Source organism: Enoplosus armatus, chromosome 16, assembly GCF_043641665.1.
Source record: "Enoplosus armatus isolate fEnoArm2 chromosome 16, fEnoArm2.hap1, whole genome shotgun sequence".
Taxonomy (NCBI): Eukaryota; Metazoa; Chordata; class Actinopteri; order Centrarchiformes; family Enoplosidae; genus Enoplosus; species Enoplosus armatus.
The window spans coordinates 20,060,667-20,065,765 of record NC_092195.1 but is presented as its reverse complement, the minus strand read 5'-3'; the positions used below and the strand labels follow the sequence as shown (position 1 = coordinate 20,065,765).

General features: G+C 43.6%; 1 protein-coding gene across 1 annotated transcript; it reads right to left on the bottom strand.

Annotated features, from left to right (window-relative positions):
- Nucleotides 1-970: 970 nt before the first annotated feature.
- On the bottom strand, nucleotides 971-4,756 carry LOC139299288 (C-type lectin domain family 1 member A-like). The gene is made up of 6 exons (XM_070922194.1): nucleotides 4,631-4,756; nucleotides 4,085-4,204; nucleotides 3,793-3,882; nucleotides 2,629-2,793; nucleotides 1,578-1,729; nucleotides 971-1,102 (listed from the first exon to the last, which is right to left on the bottom strand). Exons 1-6 carry the CDS (start codon nucleotides 4,695-4,697, stop codon nucleotides 971-973), a joined length of 726 nt encoding a protein of 241 aa, XP_070778295.1. The 5' UTR covers nucleotides 4,698-4,756.
- Between the last annotated feature and the right edge of the window lie 343 nt (nucleotides 4,757-5,099).

The following is a 5,099-nucleotide window of genomic DNA, read 5'->3' as shown; positions in this document are numbered from 1 at the left end:
AATTAATTTTGTTTCCTTTCCTCTCCTCCTTTCTTGTCTCCTCTCCTCCTCCTCTCTCCTCTCCTCTCCTCTCCTCTCTCCTCTCCTCCTCTCTCCTCTCCTCTCCTCCCCTCTCCTCTCCTCTCCTCTCCTCCCCTCTCCTCCTCCCCTCCCCTCCCCTCCCCTCTCCTCCCCTCTCCTCTCCTCTCTCCTCTCCTCTCTCCTCCCCTCTCCTCTCCTCTCCTCCCCTCCCCTCCCCTCCCCTCCCCTCTCCTCCCCTCTCCTCTCCTCTCTCCTCTCCTCCCCTCTCCTCTCCTCCCCTCTCCTCTCCTCTCTCCTCTCCTCTCTCCTCCCCTCTCCTCTCCTCTCCTCCCCTCCCCTCCCCTCCCCTCCCCTCTCCTCCCCTCTCCTCTCCTCTCTCCTCTCCTCCCCTCTCCTCTCCTCCCCTCTCCTCCTCCCCTCCCCTCCCCTCCCCTCCCCTCTCCTCCCCTCTCCTCCCCTCCCCTCTCCTCCCCTCTCCTCCCCTCCCCTCTCCTCCCCTCCCCTCCCCTCTCATACTTTCTCTCTATCCTTCAGGGTTAGAGATTAAGTACAGTAAAGCACATCTGATAACTCTCCTTCTGAAATTAACAGTAAAATCTTTTCAGGATCAGCCTGAACCACCAACACATTGTGTAATGTTTCCTTCAAGGCTATTAAACTCTGCTTTCCCAGTTTTTATTCATGAGGAAAGTTTGTCCTAATCCTGAACAGAAAACTCTCTTGTGTATGTAGTGTGTGTATTTCACTGAGGGGATCATATACATTTTAATATCTTCACATGGAATCACTCATTTCAAGTTTCCATCCATGTGTGTCCTCACTGGTGAACCAGCGACATGTGACCAAAACCATCAAGCTGCAGGAACAGAAGTCAGCATCTGGTGTCTCGTCACCCCCGTTTGTCCCTGTTCAACCCTCCTCCTCCTCCTCCTCCTCCTCCTGTCATTACTCACTCTGGTCCCTTCTCCACCAGGGAGCCGTCACTCCACTGCCAGCCCCCGTCACCACCACCGCTGCTCCTCAGGCCGAGCCAGTACGAGTCTCCCTGACTCAGACTCTGGGCCTTTTTCCACAGAAACACCTGAGAAATGAATCAGAAAATATCATCAACATGTCAAGAAAGGTTTTCATTGATCTCTCTCTTCTCCTTAACTTAACTTACATGTACAGTAAAACAAAGCCTCAGATGACCTCAGACAGCGGCCACTCCCCGCAGACGTCTCCATATTTCATAGAGGTATTAAATCTATTCTTAACTTGGTGTGTGTGCGTTGAAATGTGTGTCCTTGCAGCTGATATTTCAGGGAAAGCATCTCAAATGTTTACAACTGGACAGATGCAGAATATATCATCAATGAAGCTCCATGTCAGACACATAAATACTAAGATGTCACAGCTGCTATAAACACACTTAGAATAACTTAATGAATGAAATATGAAATCAGAATTAATCAGAGGGCGTTTAATGAATTAATTAAATGAGAAAATGAAAGGACAGAGCAGACACAAAGTGTGTGTGTGTGTGTGTGTGTGTGTGTGTGTGTGTGTGTGTTCACCTGCTCCTCCTCTGTCCTGACTGTGGCCACAGCGCCCCCCAGTGCCATGCAGCGGTACTGGCTGCTGATCCAGTCGGCCCTGTCCTGACTGAACAGGAAACATTTCTCTCCTTGAGACGTCCAGCCAGCCGGACACGGTCTGCACGCTCTCTCTGAGTGAGGAAAAAAAGAAAGGAGAGGAGTGTGTTTAATCTGCTTCGTGCTCCAAATGACCTTTTCACAACAGAAATGCATGAGTGGGTCAATTTCCAGGAGTGAAATGAGTTTTTCAGCTGTGAATATGAGTGTTTCATGCCAAGTATTAAAGAAAATTTAAAAGTGTAAAACATCATAATGCATCAAGTCCAAATGTTAGAGTTAATTTGTGTGTTTGATTAAAAGAAACTGCTGTATATTATGTATAGTGTTGCATTAATCTGCAAAAAACTATATTTTTGAGGTGAATGGGAAGATATATAGTTCAGTGCAATGAAGGCCTGATGTCCACTGCATCTCCATCCAAATGCACAGCGGACACAGTCATGCTAGAGCTGCTGGTGGTTTGTGTACTTTTGCAAATCACTATGCAAATCAGAGCTGCTGGGTCAAACAGTTCTTTCTGCAGACGCACGCCCGATTCTCCAGAATGACTGGAAAGTCAACAATGAGCTGAAAAAGAGCTAAAACACGTTGTTCATGAAGTCAGATGAGATCCACTGTCAAGAAAGTGTTAATATAGGTCTACAGATATGAAATCTTTGATGTAAATGTCAGACAATTCAACATTGCCAAACAACAGCGCTAACATAAATCTGTGTGCAAAACTGTGTTGGATCAAATCATGTAAAGGTTTTTTCTTTTTAAAAACTCTTATTTATTCAGGGGAGTCTGGCTGTATCACCAAAGTCTGGTCTCATGGCCACTGAGCAGCTCCTCTGGGCCAGTCTGCGGTCAACCTCAGCGGTTAACCGGACAAGATGTCCTTACTTTCCAAAAATGTCCTCACTCCCAAAGTGTAAAGCTCGGGTCCTCATCAACCCTGACCCCAAGAGTGCACACACACAGCGCTTACCGCCGGTGGTGGAGTTGCTGACTGGGCAGTACTGGTTCAGAGCAGGATACTGGGAGAACAGGAGCCGATACGACTGGTTGAGCTTCTCCAGTCTGTTTGTCAGATCTCTCAGTTTGGTTTCCTGCAGGGTCGACTGTGACTGGAACACTAAGGTGATCTGAACCACTGTGATATCAAACACACGCACCAGAAAGACAGAACATTACACACACAATGTCCCGTCGCCCGTTTCCATGGATACAGGACAATAAAGGATGTGTCGGGGAGGAAACAAGGCAGATTGACAGAGGTAAAAAAAAAGAAAGAGAAATCCATTCAGAAGGAACACAAAGAGTTAATCTTCTCTGTAAACCTTCAAATGGAGACATTCAGTCTAAAATAAGACGTGAAAAGAGCGACGACAAAATGACAGCTGCTGGCACGACGCAAAGAATAGTCTGGATTTTTTTTTTATGCCAAGATGAAGACAGCAGTTCGTGGCTGCTGTGACGTTTTAGCTCGTTTCAAGACCCCTTTTTGTCAACGAATTCCACGAAGAGACCAAAACCAACAATGTTGATGTGATCCTACTAATAAGTGGAAACTCAAAGGCTGATGTATCTTCAACACACCTCAATGAGTGTTCCTTCACTACCACGAACACACACACAGTCGTTTATTTAGACTTGGCTGGCCAAAATACTCACTGGAGCACCAAATGTGTATTAATCCTCCACTGAAAATAGTCCCCAGCAAATGCCTTTCCTCCCGTTTGAGTGACTGAAACTAAAAACTACAGTGAGCAGCTGTTTTAGGAAATTATTGAAAAAAACGTAACTATATATTTGGGAGCTGTTTTTAAAGACGTCGTCTTTGGTAGGAACCAATGGGCTTGGAGCTGAGAACCACAGACAGAACTGGGAAGTCAGAAAGTATTGAGAGATGGAGGAACACATGACAATAAGAAAACATATAGAATACATTTCATTACAGAATTATATTTTATTATTCACTATATATATACACTAAATTGTGTAAAATATAAATGACATAAAATACCTCTTCCTATAAACACATCATATATGTATAGCTCATTGAGTTTTACTGTATATCAAGAATGTACAAGAATAATGAAACCTTGCCACCTGTTTCCACTGACGGGTCAGTATTAAATGAAGTACTCACAGCAGAAAGTCTGGAGCAGAGCGACGATGACGAGCAGAAAGCAGAGCAGAGAGAAGTAATGAGCCAGCTGTCTGTACTGACTGAACCAGCCTGAGAGACGCAAAACAACAACACTTAACACACTGAATGTAACACATAAAGGGTCAGTCAATGCTGCATTATATTGAAAAGTGATTCTGATATACATACAATCATATTGATTAGCTTGTTGTTCTGCAGGACTGTTATGTTGGGTTGCATGAGATTCTGCAGGTGGACATGATAAACTAACAGATTATATTTCATTACTCACCTCTGAAGGAGTCCAGCCATGCGGATAGTTTCGGTTTTATTTGCTGAAGTGCTGCTGGGACTTCAGCCGCCCCCCCGCAGCAAGGTTTGTACATTAACAGACGTAGCTGGGATATTGTTTCTAGAAAGAAACATTTATGATGAGTTTCAACTGTCAGTTTGATGCTTTAAATACAACTAATAAAATTCAGATTAATTGTAGGGGAAATGACACTCCTCAAAGCGTCAGCAAATAAAGCTGAAACTATCTGCAGGGCCAGACATCACTGGGAATAAGCAGAATTATAACAGCAGAACAGTATTCTTCTAAAACCCACTTTTACGCAGACAGACCAGTCCATTGGTTTTAAAGCAAAACAGCATTAAATATAAAACACAGAAATTGCAAACGCTCAATGCACTTGATCTCTGTGTAAAGTGAAAAGCCTGTAATTTGCTGATTCTATAGAAATAAAAATGAATATGTGCCTTAAAATGATAAACATTTAAACAGGTTTAGAAGTATACATGTGACTCTAGAAAAGAAAAAAAAAGAAAAATGAATTACCTTTGTCTGTTGATGTTTCCTGTTGTTCCTCCAGCAGAGCCGATCCATTGTTCCCTCCCATTTTCATCAGTTCCAACAGGCAGGAAGGTTTTGTTTTGTTTTAGTAATTGCTGCATTAATGCATAATGTGCTCCTCTTAATCCTCATATGCTGTTTTAATACCTAAAATCATTTGTTTCCCAAAAGCAGGTACAAAAGAACAGCGCAGTGTTCCTCCTTTTAGTGTTTCATGTAGAATTATGTATCTTATATGAAAATACTGGCTCCTCTGCTGCTGTATGCAAAGCAGAACTGGGTCTGATAACCAAACAAGCCAGAAGAGTTCAGCAGTTACAGCCACCACAGAAGTTTCTACGTGTCGCTGTGGAGGCTCAAGGAATATTTGCCTGGTTGATAGACATGTCACTTTGAATGGAACTCTATTAGAAATCAAACAATGCAAAATGTGCATGCTATACACTGTACATTG